General features: G+C 40.5%; 1 protein-coding gene across 2 annotated transcripts in view; it reads right to left on the bottom strand.

Annotated features, from left to right (window-relative positions):
• The window catches only part of WNT7B (Wnt family member 7B), an 87,814-nt gene that overhangs the window by 14,584 nt on the left and 53,713 nt on the right, over window positions 1–19,517 (bottom strand). For both annotated transcript variants that reach the window (XM_014880428.2, XM_088164856.1), the window contains exon 3: window positions 787–1,058. In XM_014880428.2, the coding sequence (XP_014735914.1) occupies window positions 787–1,058 (272 nt within the window). The remainder of the gene's footprint in view (window positions 1–786; window positions 1,059–19,517) is intronic.

Here is a 19,517-nt window from a genome sequence, read left to right as displayed (position 1 = left end):
GGAGGATTTTTTTGGATTGATGTATTGGTATATTGGATTTTTCTGCGATGCTGGAGTGGGGGGCTTTTCCTGGGGGAAAACACTTTGAAGGCTATAATCTCTCCTGAGGTAGGTATATATGATGCAGAAAGATTTGTTACACTTTTTAAAGGACAAAATTTAAGAGCTATGAAGATTGTTGGTGAACATAAATCAGCATAGCTCCATGATGTTTATTGTTTCCATGACAAGCAATTCAGTCATGGTCGTAGACATGAAACTGTTTCTTCTTATGCAGATCTTTGTAGCTTTTTAGTTGCAAAGAGACAGTTGTGCATCTGCTAAGAAGTGCATTGTGTATTTCATTAGAGCTGGGGTCAAATAAGTGATTTGTGTTTTGCTGGAATAAAAATCTGTAAGTGCTGTGGAAGTTGAGCAATGCAGACAACTCAGTTCTGTCCCATCACAAGCCCTGACATCCCTTGCTAGATTTTTGGCAAATTGGATGAAAAGCAGTGATTTATCATTATGCCAAACAGATCCAGCAAGGCCCTCCCTTTTACAGAGGGGGCTGGAAAGAAGGCTTAGGAAGCAAAAATTTTTACAGGAGTATCTATAATACATTGCCAGTTCTGAATAAAAAGAAACAGCAAAAAAAAGTTAATAGATGCCATCCGGTGACTTGATGTGGGTGCGGGACAACATCAGGGAGAGGGGGAAGTTTTCAGGGAATGCCTCCTGCCACCAAGCCAGCCTCCCCCCGTCCTCCAGCACACACTTCCCCATCCCTTGTCCTTTCTGGAATACCTTTCTTCCAGCCTCATTGTTGTGCAAGTTCATCAGCCTCCGTGCATTCTTTTTGATTTCTCGGGCATCAACAAACCTCCGGGAGAACTCAATGCCGTATCTGATATCCGCAGAGCAGCCTCCCCACTTCCAGCCCTCCTCCTGGTTGTAGTAGCCCTGTTTCTCTCGGTCACAGCCACAATTGCTGAGGTTGCCCTGGCTGCAGGCGGCCGTGACAGCGTGTGCAACCCCGGCAGCAGTAATGGCATAGGTGAACGCAGCTTCCCTGCTTCCTGTGGAGAGAAGCCAAAAGCTGATGGGTTGGCAGAAAGGCAGCACGTACTCACTAAAGAAAGCACACACATTATCTACAGCAAGGGGGTCAGGCAGCAGTGTGAGGAGAGCATTACTCCTCAGTGTGGATTTCTCATCTTACAGAATTCCACACATATTTAAAATGCTTGGCTCAGCTAGGGCATATTACCCCAGGTATGCAGCCATGTGATAGTCCCAAATAAAGCCCTTCACCAGAGGGGAACTTGGCAATGAATCTGGACAGTGGCGAGGGGACGCCACAGGCTTTGTTTTCACACTGTCTAGTCAGGTTAGCAAGCTGAATTTTATCTGGTTCAGATGAATAAAAAGTGAGTTAATAGCTACCTCTAATCATTGGCACTGCATGGAAAAAGAGAACTGTTCTGACAACAACAACAAAAAAGCCCTAGGACAGAAAGGGGGCTGATTATTAATGTAACTTTATAAATTATCTGGTAGCATCCATTAGTGATGCTGAGTGTAAAGTACTGCAAGAGACCTACAGAGACAAGAACTGGGTAGATTTCATTTTCTTTCAAAGTAGTGGTTAGCCCTTTCCCTTGCAGACTTCTGTGCATTAGTTTTGCTGAAGTGACCCTTTTCCACTCCCACTCTGACTCAAACCTCTGCATTACCACATTGAGCACAAAGGGCATAGAAGTGCTGTGACAGCACTATTTTCTCTCCAAAGTAGGTGAGAAACTGTCATGGACGCACATTATTTTTTAAAAAGTTGCTTTAGAAAAGGAGTTCTGTGTTTTATTTTCGGGTTTTTTTCTGTGATGCTTCCATGTAATAGCTGTTGATAATATGAAGAGAGGTGAATAAAACCCCTTTCTATAGCGATTGGCTGAGATGCCTGGGAAGTGCAAGGAGGCAGAATGATGGGAGGGGAAGATACAGCCCATCCCTGCTCTCCTGTGAGACCACACTCTGTCACTGGCTTCACTGAGGGCTGGATCGTGGTGTTTTGCTGCTCTTATTTATAACAGTTCCCCACAAGTTCCCTTCTCAGTGCTTTCCCCACAAGTTCCCTTCTCAGTGCTCAGTGCTGTGTGTTTCTCTGGTAATAAACAGACAATCCTGTAGTGCTGCAGCCAAAGAATAACTGTAACGAATTTGCAGAAAGTTGCTGAAATGCTTTAATGACCACACACAGAGCTCTAGCATCATTAGTGGATTTGGGAAGGAAAAAAATTGAACAAATTTTCCAGAGGAGGGGAAAAAAAGGGTTTAGAAGCTGGTTTTAATTTTTTAATTTTTGGATTCATAGATCTCATAACTATTCTGGAATTATAACTCCATGGGGGTATTTATGTATAGGGGGGATTTCTATCTCTTATTTTAATAGATAGCTTCCTGGAAGATTACATCATTGCCAGGTATGAGGAAGATCCTACAGGAAACAATCAGAAACTGAGGTTTGGCACCATTCTCTTGCTTCTCCAAAGCAATAAAAAAGAAACTTTGGGTAGGGGCAAAACAAAAGGGTTCTGTGTTCTCCAGCTACCGAGAAGGTTGAACTGACATGTGCATTATTCGAGTCGATGGTGCAGTTGCAGGACTGCCTGTGCTTCCAGACACAGCAGTGTTTTGTTGGGGGTACGATGTGTGCAGTCTGCTTCAGTGCTTCCCAAACCGTGGTCCACAGAACACTGGTGGTCCAGGAGGCCACGGTAAAGGGTTCACAGCTAATCCACAGAGCCGTATTAAACACTATTTTAAATAGTGTTTTCAATTAAAAGGTTGATGATAACGATGCCTGGTGGTCCATAAGAAATTCTGAGGGTTGATAGCAATCCAAAACAGTTATGGAACCACTGTTCTAGTTCCTAGTGTGATCTTCACATGTTGATATTCACTTCTCTCCTCTTTGCTTGCCAGCTGAATTCAAATCTGGGACCCTTGTTTTAAAATGTTTTCTGTTGACTTGCAGCATTTCTTTCTTCTTCTTTTTAAAAAATTATATTTCTAATCTATAAATTGAAATATTGGAAGTATGGGATGTAATAGAAGCTACGTATATAGATACAGTTTGCTTTTCATCAGGAGGGTAAGCAATGTAAAATCAGACCCAGGGAAATTCCGGTCTACATGAAGTACATGTAGAAAGGCTTATTAACAAGAAGAAACTTATTCCTATGAGGGGACATAGCAGCTGTGACCTATAGTTCAATAGATTTACTCAGAGATTTAGTGACAGTTGCTTATACTTTGTGTTTAACCTCAATATATTCCCCATGTCTCCAGAGTACGTGGTAAGACATTTTTTATGGCCACTGTTTCTGTGACTCCTTTGTAAATTTTCACACATTTCTTCCCGTGATCAATTTTATAAAATGAAAGAAAATCACATCTTTATCTTCCTTTCTCTCTCCCTCATTCCCATTCTACCCCTGACTACAATCAACAATAAAGGAAAATATCTTTCCTTTATCCATTTGAGAGCTATAGCAGTGATGGGACTTTCTCAAGGCATGGGATAATATCAAATGGAAACCACACTGACTCTCCTAAGAGATTCCTCTCCTGTTTCAATGCAGCTCTAAAATAAGAAGGTCTCAGAAATTAGCAAGTTGTCCTGCTAAGAATTAAGGTTTTGGGGAATTTTTTTTAACTAGAGGATGTCCTAAAATTTCACTTGTGCTCCTGAACAGTTTGCTAAAGTCTCAGGATCACTGGAGTCTATCAGAAACTGCTGATGGGGGAAGGAGGGGCATCTCTGTGCTCAAATAATGTCTGCTGTACACAAAGCTTTCCATTAGCATGTCATCACTTGGAATCAATTCTAAGCAAGTCTTTGTTAGGCAGATGAAAATATTTAAGTAATGATTGCTGTGATACCTTAATGGAGAGCAAAAATCTCATTTTACAGAATTTTCTGAGATTTCAAAAATATTCTTGTTCTGCAACAAAAGGAGACAAGTCTTTCCAGAAATGTTCATGAAATGAAGATATAAGTAGTAGCAGATTTGGGATTTGACCCAAATTTAGGGCTAGATTTTTCTTTTTCCAGCGAATATCCTGATTATCTAGTTATTTGGCACTGTATACACTTAGTTTCTCAGTCTCAGAAGAAAAATTATTGTCTGACTTCCAAAGTTTTCTGTCATATAGACTAGAATAATTCTGTTGAGATTTTTATTTTGATGAAAAAGACACTGCTTTGGCTTTTATTGCAACACTTGGATTCACCTATTTCTCTGTTAGAAATGCCTGTCTTGGTGTCAAAGATGACAGTTCTGACTTTATACCCAAAACATAGAAGGATATTTTCATGAGTAACATGAACTAATTACCACCTGATCTGATAACTGTCTGATCTAATAACTCCAGAAGGAAATGACTGCCAGTATTAATTAAAATTAAGCCTTTTTTCTTTGCTGAAGGTGCTCAAGACCACTTCTAGCAATCTGCCAGGCCATCAGAGGAGTCTGTGGTTTGCCAGTCTGAGTTACTGCCATTTTCTTGAGTTCATTTGCATTCTAACAGAGGGCTGTACTTTAAAAGTGCTCTAATAGCCAGCAATGCAGGCAGCTGCTGCTCAGGCAGATATTGGATCACTGATTCCTTAGTGCATGTCTTCCAGCAGAGAGGAGCCTTTATCTCTCGTTGGAGTAATGGAGTAGTCTATATTTTAGCCCTCATTTAGATGTCATTTCTGACTAAGTTTTAGACTTCTAACTGAGCACTAAACTTAGTATGGTTTGATGTGGAAATTCTTACAAGTTCCACAATTGCTGTAGTTTACCAGATTCGAGCATGCACAGATTCAGCAGAGTATTTTCAGCCTAGAGCCACAAGCAGATGAGAATCACAGAGGCTAAATGCATATTCAATTATTCAGCTGTGAGCACAGGGTTGAAGATTCAGCTATTCCATAGCTATTTGCAAGACATCTATTTGTTGGAGTAACTAGATGACAATTCTGCTGTTGCACACGTCATCCTGAAATGACTCATGTCAGCAGCAAGATTAATAAGGCTGCTACTGAATGTCAGCTATTAGAACTGTAATTTAACTTGAAATATTAAACTGCAGAGCATACAGTGTTTGTCCAGTAATTTCCTAGATCTTGCATCACCAACGATAGAAAAAAGCACTGCACACTCTTGTTAAACAGCACAAATTCTTCATGCACTTACACAAGACACCAGATTGATTATATGACACAATATAACATAGGTCAATAGGAAAAAGAAATGAACCACAGCAGAACTAAAATTTTTTTGACAAACCTACGCTTTTCAACAAGTCCAGTAAGCTGATGACAGATTGAGTGAAAAGACAATAGATACATCTAGACTAGATGAGTAAACTGAAAAACTCAAACTGACAACAGCACCCTTAGTGGTATTGGATGAAGAGTTTAACAGACAAGTTTATTCCTTTTGTAATTTTGTATTTTATTCAACACACATATTAACAATTTGCAAGGAAAATAATGCAAGCTCTGCTTTTTGGGTTTGATCCAAGGGCAATAGAAATCAGGGGTAACTCTCACTCACAGAATCTGGAGCAGATTCTTTATTTGCATTTTCAGTGTAATTAACTTTGAGCTTCTTGGTTTATAAAAGTAGAGATTAATTTAATTTAATTTCCCTTTAACTTTCTGTACCCAGTGCTAAATGTCAGAACTAAAGGCCACTGAAACCACTTTGTACAGGCAGAAGAGCAGGAAACTCAGGAGTGTTTATACTCTGTCAACCCTGACATAGGCTAATAAGACAGATGTTCCTCACAACAGCTTTTATTCTTCCTATCCTTAAGGATCTTCAGTAGAGGAGGTTTCAGGGTCTATCCCAGCACCTCAGGACCCCAACTGGTATGTATTTCTCTAATATTAACCTGAAACCGTTTTTCTGAGTGCAAACCCACTGCTTCTTTCTCTAGAGCTGCCAAGAGCAGGTTAATCCCTCCTTCTAGCAGCAGCCTTTAAACATGTAAAGACTTCCAGATGTGTTGCATCATCAGTTCTTGCCCAGCACCCCCAGGAGCTCTGCCCCTTGCCCCTGCTCTCCCAGCTGGCTGGTTGGTGTTGCAGTGCTGGAGATGTGACAGGGTGCTCCCTCCAGCTGAGGTCTTGCCTCCTTGGGGCAGAGCAGAAGGAGCCCTTCATATGCCTTGCATGCTGCAGTCCTGCTTATTCCTGCCAGCACTCCTTATTTCACAGCAGCAGGACACTTTTGACTCTTACTCAATTTGCAGCCGTCTTCTGTGCAGCTGCTCTCACACCAGATGTTTCCCATCTTGCATTTATGCAGATGATCATTCCCACGTACAGATCTTTGCCTTTCTGATTTGCCTCCTCTTTCTTTGCTTTAACTCTTTTCTCTTCTTTTCTGAATCACTTATCCATAATCATGTGCAATTTTGACCCCAGCTTCCTCCAGCTTCCTTGTAGTCCTTCCCAACATTATATAATTCACAAATGCAATGATCACAGATTCATCTCTTGGTCAAGTCAAGAGTATAATCCTGACTGGTACCAGCTCCAGCACAGATCACAAGAAACCTAGTCAGCATACCTTTCCATTTTGATAATTACCCTCCAAGTACAATTTCTAGATGGTCTGTACCCAGGTGGCATGTTCTTATTTTTCTTATGAGAATGTCATATAAAGAAATGCCAAAACCTCCCTTTAAGTCCAAGATATATGATATAAACTGCTTCTGCTCTGCCTCTGAGGCCCTGGGTGGCCAAAGAAGGAAATTAGATTGGTTTAATGTGATTTGTTCTTGACAGATCCTGGTTGACTCTTACTCATGTCCTTGTTCTTAGTTATGAGCTTACAAATGGGGGTTTTTCCCATATTTTTTTCATTTACTGAAGTTAAGCTGATTGGTCCTACAATTCCTTTCTTTTGCTTTCTTCTTCTTTTATTTTTTTTTTTTCTTTTTTTAGACAAAGGCAATACATCTGTCTTTTCAAGTCTTCTCAATTAGGGGTCTCCACAAGTTTTCAGCACTTGTGGCTGTAAGGACAACCAGCTCCTGACTCCATTAAATGTTCTGAGATGAGGGACAGCTAACTGGAAAGCAATCAACATGGACAAATACTGCTTGCTAGTGCTCACAGGGTGCTCCTCTGTTGATGGTATTATCTTATAACCATCTGCTCACCATTCACCTGTTTAGTGAAGTCTGAGGCAAGAAGTGCTTGGCCTTCTTGATATTATCCTTGGTTTGCACTCTCCTCAAGGGTCCACTCCACTGAGTAGTGGATCAGCCTTTGTTCTACATCTCCTACTCACTGACAAAGTACTACTAACTCATTGATTTCTGTGTAGCCTTCTGTCAAAAAAGAAAAAAGTAGATTTACCCATCCATGGTTCCTTTGTAGCACCTATGCTCAGAAGTGTTCCTGAACAATAAACTTGGTACTGGCTGAATATCTGTTACTGGCAGGATTTTCTGGTTAAGTCTGATGGAGCCTGCTGATGGTCATGCTCAGTAATGCTCTCTTTACACTTTTCATTCATTTCACTTTTGCTTCTTAAATCCCTTACTTTCTACTACAGTTTAATTAAAATAGTCTTATTTAAGTTTGTTTCATCCATGTAGGTCTGTTTAGTTGAACTATAGCTACAGCAGGGGTGATTACAGCAGCTTCTTCCTAGGCTGTCTGTGGTGTCTATTTTCAATTATACAGAGAAAACTGCAGATCTCAAAGTTGAGCATGTGTAGTGATATGGTTTATTTACAGATTCTTCTTTCATTTGGCATTTTTTATCTCCAGGCTCTGTTATAGCTGGAGGTGCCAGGATCTTGGCCATCAGTTTAGAATTGCTCTGTCAACTGGATTGTTTTCTGTTGCTCATGTGGGTTTGTCAAATCTTCTTTTAGAATGGGCTGTACATGAGCCAGAAATATTTCACACTAGCCTTATTGCAGCTTCTTGCTGTCACTCTTTATATGCTTTTGAAAGCATGTCTATTAAAAAGAGATACTTACTCTCTCTCCCTTTTTCACATTTTTTCAAACATTTTTTGAATGTCATGGTTATTTTCTAAAAGCTTGGCATTACTTTCGACAGTGATTTCTGTAATGAGTCTTCCAAGGATTTACAGGGATTTTTTACTTAATTTACCCCCTAATTTATTCAGTTAAGTCCTGGCAACCTTAAACAATAGTCAGCATTTCTGTTCCAGTGAGCATAATTCTGTTGTGTTTTTGACTGTCTTTTGGCAACATGTGCCTTGGTGAAGTTTTCTGGGAGAGTTTCTGTGAGGTTAGTGAGTTTGCTGTAATCTTTGAAAGGGTATTTAGCAGTGCCCAAAAAAATATGAAATGTTTAGGCTCTCCACTGTAAAACTATATTTGCCATAAGAAATATTTCTTACCAGCTCAGCCCTAAGAAGCAAACTGTATCCCATTCTTACAGAAAATGGTGAGATTGAATTTTGGTCTCAAATCACCTCTACTTGTTTTTGTCAAAGTTAAATCAGAACATGGTGCTGAGCACACATTTAAAGAGTGCACGAGAGCATGGCTTGAGGAGCACAAGGGGGCAGTTCCCAGATGCACTGTGCCTTTGAGAGGAGCCTGTGTGTGTCACAGAAGGCTGTGTTTTCACAATGCTGCTGCTAATACTATCAAAGTAGCATGTGGGAAGCAAGAGCTGGAGCAGAGAGATCGTCTCCTGCTTGTGTTCTCTTCTGGACCTGCTGATGTCCCACTGTGCCACTCAATGATTCCCTGCTGAATGTTTGGTGCCTTCTCTTTCCAGCGATGACAAGAGATTTGATATGTCATAGTATGTGAAAGCTCAGCTGGAGGCATCTTGCAGTGGACTGAGGTTTTAAAAAGTTCTTTGCACCCCTTGCCAGAAAGCATGGAATCCTGAAGGCATCCCAGAGAAACTGAGTTCTAAAGTATACCAATGTCCTTAAATGTGCCAGTGAGGAACCAGATATGTTATACATTCTATTCTATTCTATTCTATTCTATTCTATTCTATTCTATTCTATTCCATTCTATTCTATTCTATTCCAATAATTCAACTGCCTCAACCTGTTAACAGCAGTTCTTATGCAGGATTTGGCAATGCATTACAATCTCTCTTTTAAAGGGCATTTCAGAGAGAAAAAGAAGTCCAGTATTTAGGAAAAAGGGAAGGGAATCTATAACTATGTGGGCAGATATTTTAATCTCTTTTTTAAGTTTCTCTTGATAGTATTCTTGCACTACAATATGGCCTGTTAAAGGTTTCTGAGGTACCTGTGTGGTGCTCAGCAAAGGAAACATTGTCCACTTGGATTTAAGAAGAGGAAAAGATGCTTGCCATATAATAAAAAACAGAAGGAAAAAACAAGCAGAAATGAAACCTCCACCCTGAACCTGAGAAGAAAACAGAGGACAGTACTAACAACCACATTTTTAAAGTACATTTGCTTTCAAGTCAACTTCATGCTCTGTTAATTGAATACAAGAGCAGAGCAGGTGGCTACCACAGCCACTGAGATTTTCATGTGCATGGATTTTAGAGGCTTGAGCTTTCCATGAGTGAATCATTTCAGAATTTCACGCACTTTAGATAGGATCCTATCAGGCTAAGTTATTCTGTGATTTTGTGACTATATTTGACTTTGCTGTGGATCCCATTTCACAAATACTCTGTCGTTTCTTCTATTATACTCATGAATAGTAAAAATCCACTACCATGCAGAATCAGACCTTCTCAGTGGATTTTTTTGCTGGGTCAGTATTTTAATTAACTTAAATCATCTCAGTGGCCGGACATAATTGTACTATGTTGAAGAGCACCTCTATAAAAATAAATCTGCATTTGCATGAAGTCATCTTTTCCTCTATTATCTTATATCATTTGTAACCCAGATAAAAAATCCCCAAGGGCAGTGGCCATGTCCATATTCTTTTGTAAGCCACTCTGCATACCTGTCCTTTGCTGTGGGAACATGTAAAATAACACCTTCTAAAGGGTCCACTGAATGAGGGGTTGTTGTAAGCACCAAGCTCCTGTACCTGGGCATGCCAGAGTGTCTGTGGATGGGTTTCTGAATATTCTGCAGATGAAATTTCAGATCTTGCTTTCTGAAGTGGTTTAGTTAAATCATAAATATTACCTGGATGTTCTGTGCAGAGTCTATGAGTGGGCCAGTGCCACTTTGCCCGAATTATTAAATTACAAATATCTGAGTGATACCTGGACAAAATTGGTGTTAGACACAAATCTGTTTCTGCAAGAGGCAGTCCTTGCCTTAAGGAGACACATCTTTCAGCTGGAGAGGGCAAGAGAAGAGAGATATAATTACCTTCTGTCACAAGGGCACAAGGAGGTTAAGGTATGTATCCAAATGACAAAAGGACTCACAAGAGGACAAGCTGTCCTCTTCTTGGATTCCTTTTTGTGGGGAGATAACAGAGTAATTCAGTTGCAACCTTCTCAAGTGACAACTGAAATACAAATTCAAGCCAGGGAGAATATTCATGGAGCTGCACGGTGGGACAGGAGCCCTTCCAGAGAGGAGCAGCAGTCCTGGGACCGGGAATCCTCTGCTCTGCTCTTCCACTGTTCAATACAGTATTGAACTGGACATCTAGACAGGGGGATCTGACACAGCAGGGCTCAGCATCCCAGTGCCTGCCAGAGAAGGACATGGCTGCTGGAGTCCACTCCTTACATTCACACTCACACACATCCTCACATGTCATACCTGCTCAGCATGGATCCAAATCCTTCCTTTACTTTTAATTTGGAAAAAATAACTGATTAAAAAATAACTAATGTGCAATCCCAGAAGAATTGCTGAGGTTCTATTTGTTCTGTATCAGAGTGATTTCACATCCCCATTTGGAAATGACAAGATTTCTTGACTACTAATGAGATATGGGCAGCTTCAAGCTGGATCTTCTGTTTGCCAGCAGAAACTTTTTTCTTGTACTCACTTTTTATGTTAGCCCACAAATGTTTGAGATAGATAGATGGGTAGATAAATAGACAGACCGATTGACAGACAGACAGATAGACAGATAGATAGATAGATAGATAGATAGATAGATACATACATACATACATACATACATACATACATACATACATACAACTCTAGAAACCTCCTTTTGGAAACATACAAAGCAAGCATAGCCCAGGACATTTAGCAAGTATGAGACACTGCTTTCAGACTAGGTCCTAATGTGTATGGGATACAAAATAATTTACATCTACAGGGCAAGAGCTAATCACCTAGAGCTAACTCTGCAACAGGGTGGCGGCTCTAAAAGCCTGTCTTTTAGATCTTCTTCACATAGCATTTTCCATGTGGCTGGCACAAAAATCCAGCCTCACCAAGCACGGAGAGAATTAGAAACCAAAAAAGTATGGCTCTCAGAAGGTATCAAGCTGCATGGGGAAGCCCCGAAACTGGCAGTAGAAAAGGCAAAGAAAAGGAGAGTCTAAACTTATCCCATCAGAGTTAAGCCAGATTTCCCTGCACAGTGAGTCTTTCCAACTATGCTGGCAGCAATCATCTTAGTGTAATTGCTGGGGGGACGTGGTGGTTTTAGAAAAGGAGAGCCCACCCTTAAAATATTCTGACTGAGGAAAAAAGATTTCTTTACATGAAAAGCCAGGAGATGATTTTGTTGGTTTCACTGATTAGAAAAAAGACATTCTTCTGAACATAATATAACTTCTTCTAGTGTATTTTTCTAGAGCTGTTCTTTTTTTCAGTATAATTTAATTTGGTTCTATCAAGTACAGAATTAAGATGAGTTTATATAAAGTAGTAATTCTACTTAGTCATGACATTTCTAAAGTAAGATTTATGAAGAGTAGCAGTACCTTTTATTAAATTGAATCACATATACTAGTCATCTATGTGACCTAGGAAGGGTCTAATATATATATATATTCATTTAAATTATCTTTCAGACTTCCAATCTAAATCCAGACAAATATGAAATGGAATAACCACTGACCTTTTAGTTCTCACTGCAACAGCAACGCAAGATGAGCATTCTGTGAAATAACTATGAATTAATGACCTCTAGAAATACCTTGCTCTACACAACATTTTGTGGTACGAGCAGTGAATACAGAGGACATACTGCCCAAACTGAGAAATAGTGACAGCCAGACCAGGAGCTCTGAAAAGCATTTCAGGCTGCTGGTCATGGAGAAACAGCTGCTGTGTGCCAAGGACAGCACTTTCCAGGCACAGAGATTGTTATGCTTTCTTGTCTGTTCTTCAAGGTGGCCTCTTTCTTTAAAAAAGTGCATAGACATAGACAGAAGACTTACATTTGACCAAAAGAAGGAAAAATAATTTGTGTCAAATAGTATACCAGAAAGTTGTCTTCCTCTGTAAAACTTCTGCACAGGAACAGAGAGGTTCTTGCTGCATTTGCTGGGAATTGCTGTTGGATTGTCTCCTAGAGAATAATTCTGTATGAAGGTTGTCCTACACATCTGTAGCTAAATTCCTGGCATGGTTTCTTCTGCCTCACAGGATACCTTAGAGGACCAACTCAAATTCCACAAGTAGTCACTTGCAGTGTCACAGGTGACCCATCCTGTAGGTGTGGGGGATTTCATGGGTTTGGTGCATTCTTGGCAAGGCAGAGTTTGGAAGGGGAAGCTACAGCAAGTGCTATGTGGCTGTTTAGGATGTTCTCACTCGCTGAATATTGCCCACGGCAGCAAATGTGCCTCTCTGGCTTTAACCCACCCCTCCAGCCCTTCCCTGGTGGCTGCAGCAGTGGGGCTGGGCTGGTGGGCTGGCAGACCCCCAGCATGATTCTGTGCTCTGCTAATTCTGCTCAGAGGTCGCATCTCCTGGGCTGGGCAGTAACCCTGCAGGTCACTGCAGTCCTCTCCCCAAGCTCAGAGGTTGTGGAGAGCAAATGAGAAAGTTCTGGTGGAAGGGCTGGGTTGAGACTTGCTTTTGAATTTGCTTAAATATTTTCCAAATGCTTTTTCACACTGCTTGTGTGTCTGTATTCACCTTTCTCATACATCTGACTTGCCTTTACATTTTGCTGAGAGGAGAGACAGGGTCAAGTAATGGTGTCCACCCTTCTTGGTGTTTAAAGGGTCCTTGCCTGGTAGTCACATTTGTAACCCCAGGGAGTAAGACACAGCACAAATCACACATATGAAAGAGATTTAAAAGAGTAAAGAGCTCAGAGAAGTTTGGATAAATACACAAAGTTTAGATTCTGATCCAAACCTCTCTGGTTTGCAAAATGAGTTTGGAAGCATCACAAGAGCAAAGTCTTTCATTTTTTTCAGCTCTGGAGTTTCTGGTCCTGACAAGAGTTGGGAAGTGACAAGATTCACATAAACAAGGAAGAATTATCTGAATATTCTCAGGACTCATGACAGATACTGAATCAGTGTTTAATCTGAGCCTGTCCAGCTAACCCCATTAGGTCAGCTTATCTGATCTAGTAGACAAGTGCTTGCTGTTTATTATTTGTGTTGTGTTAAGCTTGTGTCTTGCCATGGACTGAGCAAGCTCACCCTAAAATGGTGATCCAAACCTGCAAGAGATTGACAAATGGCAGATGCCATAACAATCCTGCAAATTATCTGCTGAAAAAACTAAATTTTGTAAGAATTAAAAGATCAAATTTCTAGCCCACAGTAATTTTTTAAGCACTATACCCTAGAAAGGAATGATGAGTTTTAAACAAAGACAAGAAGAAAAATTTCTAGGTTTTTAAGGTGCTCCAGCTTCAGACCAGGATCCAGGCTTTATGAGCAGGAAAGGAAGAACAAGGCCCTTTCTGCTGTACATGAGTATTTCAATAGATAGATTGATATTAATATCAGTCTTCGAGATGCTACTTATGTAAAACTGCTTCTAAAAGCCACTAGCAAGTGTCTCTACTGCAAATCCCCCATTAAAGTGAGATATGGGTCTCACTAAATAATCTTTCCAGCCCCCCACTTTCCAGCAGCTCATTTCCAGATCTGAACTTTGGAGCTGACCCCTGTCTTTGTGATGGGCCAAACCAAAAGCCAGATCTGAACACCGCTGAACTCTGGGAAAGTTCAAATCTATCGTTTGTGGTTCAGGTTGAGCTCTAATTAAAACAGACCAGTTAGAAAGGCAAATGTCTTAAAACCAAAACAAAACAAATGTTTCACGTGAAAAGTTTTGGATCAGGCTATATGGTACCAAGTAGAGTTTTTGTCTATAACATGATGTCATGTTCTTCTGGTTAACACAAACTGACAGCATGCACATGCTGCTGAATGAGATATTCCATGCAGACACTTTGAATCCAGCTTCAAGATGAAGACAGTATTCATGGAAATGCTTTCATGATGTGCAAAACCCCATCATCAATCTTCCTGCCACTCAGCTCTGAGGGTTGGCTGCCATCTTTCAAACTTTCCATGCCCATCCCTTTTAGAACAGTAGTCCAGGGTCTCTCAAAAACCAGTGTTTTGCCTTCTCTGAGTGAAGCTTATGCTTCATTATGTCAGCAGTATGTGGGTATTGCCACTAATCCCTGAAAACAAACAAGAAGGAGGTGCTGCAGAACCTTTGGTTTCATAAGAGGGCAGGGAAAACCCAGCTAAACCTCCTGCTCAGAGCTTCTCTTTATACTATAGTTAATACTACAGTGTAATAATCAACATGGTTGATCAGTGGACAAGGGAAAAGCAAAAGGAAAGGGAAGCTGGTTTCAGCATTACTGAACTGCTGAAATGAAAGAAAATGGAAGACAGCAAGGAGAAAGAGAAAGGGGAAGAGGGAAGAGGTGTTAATGCCCCATCTCTGGTGTCAGGATGTCACAGTGCACCAGTAGCTAGAAAAAGAGGGAACTCAGACAAGATTTACTCAAAGAATCACGGCCCATATACAAAAAGTAACCAGAATTTACTCTCCCTGTGGGCTTTATTCTCTGCCTTTTATGTTACATGTAAGTACTGAACATCAGTTCAGTATTTTCTCTTTGAGAGATTTGAGTGGACAATTAAGGTTTTCAAACTTCCTTCTTCTGCAAACTAAGCTAATAATCCTACTAGGCCTCTTCTACTGGAACTTTTCACTATTTTCTTTTTCAGGCCTGGACTCACTTTTCAGAAGACCAAATTCCTCCATGGTATTTTTCTTTTTCTTTTTCTTTCCTCTTTGAGTAAGAAGACTTTAACAGCAACCAGTTTTATTTGAGGATACATCCCAAATATTTAAGTGGAGGTTAGTCCCCAGTCACTTCAATTCCTCACTGAAATTAATCATCTTTAGTTTCCAGAGAGTGAGGTATAAAGTGACTTTCAAAAGGTCACAAGAAAAGGCACAGCTGGGAGCAGAGAACAAGTCCATTATGTCCTGGTCCATGCTTTCACCATAAAATGATTGTTCTTACATTGAACTAGGAGACACAGGCATGTGAAAAAGGATAGGAAGGGAATGGTACTAATCTTCTCAACGTGATACCTTCGTCTCACCTTAGATAAAGAGAATGAAAAATATTTTATCCATTCTGCATGAATACTTTTCAAGTTAAAGAATATTAAAATGTTTTCACTCGGGAAATTTTCAGTTCATTTTCACTGATGAAGTTGTAACTAAAAGAACAATCTAATTAATCATTCTTAGCAATATACTAAATTCCATTTACAGCATAATTTTAAACACACCATAACAATAGAAAGCAACCTAAGTAAAGGAATGAGACACCATATTTTCTTCTGCATAAGTTTTGTGATGTTCATGAAATAGGATTGCCAAGAACCTAGTTAATACTTTAGAATTTTCCTTAAAGCAAGGAGTAGAATGGAAATAGATACCTGCTCATGTACTACACATGATAATGTATTGAAGTCCAGAAAATCTAGTTGAAAGAACCGCATGACACTTTGTCATTGTGACAAATATGGCAGAAAACAGATGCTTGTCAATTTGTGCTAATCCTTCTCTGAGTATGGAGGACCCAAATTCTTAGGAATGAGAAGCAGTCTAAGAACAAAACCCACTTGACTGTTTAGGAAAGTCCACCACCTTTGCTATGCACTTAATGAAATATCCTGTCTGATTCTGCTTGGGATACTGGCATTAGCAAATTTCCAAACAATAGACATCAAGATTATCCTTCAGAAATGCACTGGCAGGTACCCACCATTGATATCCAGAACTGCCTCAACTTGAAACAGCAATGCACCAGTGCTCTGTGCTGGCCACTTCTGATTTTGGATCCTGTCATTGCCTTTTACTGTTACAAATTTTTCCTACTTCTGGCCCATCCCTTTTTCTTTCTCTCTCCCTTCACTTGCATTTATAGGTCTGCTTCACTTTTCCCCACTTCCTCACATCCCTAGCCAGAGAGTTGAAAGGCTTCCATCACAAAGATTGAAAACATACTCCATATTAAATGTAACAGGATAGCATGACCAGCAGGTCCATCTTTCAAACACATTCAATTTATATCACAACTGAGAATAAAGAGCAGGGGAAGCTACTTGGTGGGTTGCTGGAGGCTGTGGCTTCCATTTTTTGTGGAACATGTCTCTGTCACTTGCTAAATAGGTGCACCATCTGGTGGTAATTGTGGACTCCCACTTCTTAAATTTCCAAAGAGCAGCGGTGGAGCTATGACTGTGGTTGAAGCATTTATTTTTGGTTTTTGCCACTATTTGTTTAAAAGTCCTCAGCTAAGACAACTTTTGCAGGTACTACTGGTGATTGAATACTAAGAATCAGTAGGACTTTAAATAGGGATCAAGTTTCCATGTCTGCTGTGTGGGGCAAGCAGGTGTGACTTTATGAGAGGACCAAATGTTCCCCTGAGAGACTACACACATAGAGATGGAAACATTTCAAACACAAAGAGAAATGAGGTGTTAAGGGAGTCTAAACTCCCGGGATAGGCAACAGGGACCATTGTGCAGTCAAATTAAGATCCAAATCAGCCTCTGGAAGCATTTCTCCCTGTTCTTTGACCATACAAGGAATACAGCCTGACTAGGTTTCTATCTCAGACATCTCAAGCAAATGCCTGGAGCTGTGTGATGTGAAACTGGGCCAAAGGAAAGAAGTGAGGAAGGGGCTCCTCATTTTTCTGCCTTTGTTGTCTGAAACCATTTATTTCAGCAGCAGAGAGAAACCACTCCTACCTCTTGTGCCACTCCCCTCAGGAACTGCAAGGCTGCACTGACCATGTGTGATGTGACTTACAATGGAGATCTCTTCTGAACGAGATGGCTGCAGGCTGAGTCAGACAGAAAATGAGTTTCCACGTTTTGGTGAAGAAATGAGTGAACAGGTAAAAAATAAGTAATGATCCACGAGTAAGCTTTCTTCGTTTTGGCAACCTGAATAAAGCTGTGAAGGCTACAGCAGCTCTGTGCATGTCTGTTGAGCTTCTGTCTAGAGAGAGCAGAGCCTTCTACCAGTGCACCAGTGAGCTGTCTGGGGTGAGAGCAAGCCAAAAACACACCTCAGCAGCTCCAGCCCATTTAACTGACACCAGCTAAGTCTTAGGAATCATCCCTCTCACACAATTCCAGAATTGGAGTTTGAACCTCTGCAGTGGAGAGAGAATTATAGACAGCAACAAATGACACTTGTGGCTAAAAGTGCTCTCCTAGGTGCACTCCAGGTGGATCTGGGATGGGCAGAAGGACCCATCGTCAGCTTGATCTTGCATGCTGGCTTTCACTATGTCCTCTGCAAACCACTTGGTTCTGCCTTTAAAATGAAACACTTTCAAAGCCTCTTTAATAGCACTTTCAATAGAGAGTTTAAAGGTAAGCATATATTGGGTAAAAACAGCATGGCTGGAGTCAGTGTCCAGTTTGAATCCTCAGAGAATTACTACTTTAGAACTACAATGCTAGATGCACTTTTTCAAGCCTCCAAGTAATAGATTATAGAGTTCTCTTACTTGCTTGCTTTATTTCTTTTTTTTAAATTTCCTCTTCTATCAGTAACAATAATATTCTACTTCACAGTATGAACGTCAGTAAGAAATAAACTACAGTCATGCACAATTTAATCCAATGCTAAAAGGTCAGGCATGATACGCACGAAGGAAATTTTGTCAATTAGAAAATGAGGTATTTGTCAGATGTAATATTTTGCAATGCACCAACCACTTTGTTAGGATAAGAAATTGCTCGTGACTGGAGGCACGATGGCAAACTGCATGGATCAGTGATCTAATCCTGAATGCTAAAATATTTGTTTGCAAACCAAAATGTGCAGATAACAGATGCTGTGTTTTTTGTAATGCTTGTACATGCCTCTCTCTGCATTTCAAGCTTTTCAATTTAGAAACAGATAGTTTTCTAAACAGAACCTATCCCTAAGAACAGAGGAGGAAAGGGAGGGATGCTGCTACACATGTAACTCTGAACTCTAATGTTATGTTTAGCCTGTCCTGCTTGCTGTAGAGGTTGGACTAGATGACCAAACCTATCATCTGTAATTCTAGGGAAGAGATTTTGACAACACACTTAACCGCAGTAGTAAGGCTCAGGGAATCTCTAAGGTCATTAGAACCCTAAGTTATTACGAGATCACACACCAGCAGGTGCTGTCCTGCACTCCCTGTCACCCTCCATAAAGAACTTCCTTCCCCTGCAGTGGCAAGATTTGGCAGCACCTGCCTGTTTGCAAAGTTGTTCTGTACTTAAAAACTCAGATGTTGTATGGTTGATTACCACTTAACTAGTTGGTTTTAGCTGAGTCCCTCTATGAAATTCAACTTCACTTTCAACTTCTGCTCATAACCAAAAGCCAGGAGACTTTTTAGTGGTTCTGGTGAAACCAATGGCAAAATTTCCACTGACAGCAATAGGACAAGAACTTGGCCCCAGTTCTTTTGGATTAAGCCCAGCCTCACTTTATTTGACTTTTAATGTCATTTGTCTTCCTGATTTAAGGATGCATTATGTTCTAAGTCATTGACCAATCGGACTGGGATGCTGAAGTAACGAATGGGTCAGCGTGCAATGGAACATTTGTATTCAGCAATTTTATTAAAAAGTGATATTGAAAAAATGACACTAAATGAACATTAATCTCCCTTGGAGGCACTTGGAAGTAAGGAAATGTCAAGCTTAAAGCTGCTATGCAAAGTTAGCCCTGTGTCCAAATTTTGGTACATAGCCTAGAATTTGCATACTATCATTTCCCCAGGACCTCTGACTGACTCATCCCAAGGGAAACTAGAAAAGTAATATGGAAAATGTTACCCTGAATAGCTACAGACAAAGCTAAAAGAGTAAAGGAGGACTTTTGTTCTGGCCAATGCTGAGCAGGAAATGATCATGACACACCCAAGCCCCCATCTTATGTTCCTGTTCCCTTTTCACTGCACCTAAGTACACAAGTAGGATGACCAATGCCCACCCCACCCCCCAAAATATGCTTCTTTTCCAAAATATGCTTTCTCTTCTTTTTCAAAGCCCATCCCCATGTCAGTCCATTGGTTTTTCAGGAGATCTGAGGTTTAAGGTC

The sequence above is a fragment of the Sturnus vulgaris genome, chromosome 5, assembly GCF_052056855.1.
Source record: "Sturnus vulgaris isolate bStuVul1 chromosome 5, bStuVul1.hap1, whole genome shotgun sequence".
Lineage (NCBI taxonomy): Eukaryota > Metazoa > Chordata > Aves > Passeriformes > Sturnidae > Sturnus > Sturnus vulgaris.
The sequence above is the reverse complement of the archived record's forward strand: the minus strand, read 5'-3'. Positions and strand labels throughout refer to the sequence as shown.